General features: G+C 41.0%; 1 protein-coding gene across 1 annotated transcript in view; it reads left to right on the forward strand.

Annotated features, from left to right (window-relative positions):
• The first annotated feature begins 21 nt into the window (after positions 1-21).
• The window catches only part of LOC103917858 (guanylate cyclase soluble subunit beta-2-like), a 17,749-nt gene continuing 16,936 nt past the window's right edge, over positions 22-834 (forward strand). Inside the window, exons 1-2 of the mRNA XM_009325056.1 lie at positions 22-129; positions 515-614. Coding sequence (XP_009323331.1) covers positions 46-129; positions 515-614 — 184 coding nt within the window. The 5' untranslated portion in view covers positions 22-45. The remainder of the gene's footprint in view (positions 130-514; positions 615-834) is intronic.

Genomic DNA, 834 nt, shown 5'->3' on the forward strand with positions numbered 1-834 from the left:
AGAGAGTATTTCTTTGAATTCTGTAAACGCTCAGGCTATCACCACATGCTGAGGACACTGGGTGGAAATCTCTACGAGTTCATAGAGAACCTGGATGCATTGCACAGCTACCTGTCCCTTTCTTACCAGGCAAGTTCGAGTAGTAATTACGGAGCAGGTATGGGTGGACTCTGCCAGAGTTTGCAGCGGAAGGAACAGCACCTCATAATAACGGAAACAGATGCCCTAACAGGCTCTCCTGTGTTCTGAAACGGATTACTCCAAAATGTTAGGACAATTTTTTAAAATATTTTTTTCTGAGTAGTCCTCAACATTAGATATTATTTAGTGCATTGGCTCTAATGCATAGTGGATTTCCCTTCACAGGTGAGCGTATTTAATTTTCTGTTTTTCAGCTTACTCATATTACTGCTTATTTTATTAAGACATGGGATGCTTTTGTACAAGTGGAATTCACCAGTATTCTTTATCAGAAAAAGGTACTGAGGTTTTGTTTTTGCTTGTTTTTCCTCAGGAGATGAATGCACCATCTTTTAGAGTAGAAAAGAATGAAGACGGGTCAATGCATTTACATTACTATTCAGACAGAAGAGGTCTGTGCCATATTGTGCCAGGTAATCGGATAGAATGCGGAGTACAGATCAGCTGGTAATGCAATATATATACACAGAGTAATCATATATTTGCAGTTATACTTTGCTCGGATTTCAGAATCTTTTTTCAGATGAGGACTGGCCGTGGAATTGAAGGCTGGTAGAGTTTAGTCACCGGGCATCTGACCTCGGTATTTCCCTACTGCCCGATCACTCCTAGCTCCCAGTAGCTTCCGTCAAG

This window comes from Pygoscelis adeliae, unplaced genomic scaffold (assembly GCF_000699105.1).
Source record: "Pygoscelis adeliae isolate BGI_AS28 unplaced genomic scaffold, ASM69910v1 Scaffold155, whole genome shotgun sequence".
NCBI classification, from domain to species: Eukaryota; Metazoa; Chordata; class Aves; order Sphenisciformes; family Spheniscidae; genus Pygoscelis; species Pygoscelis adeliae.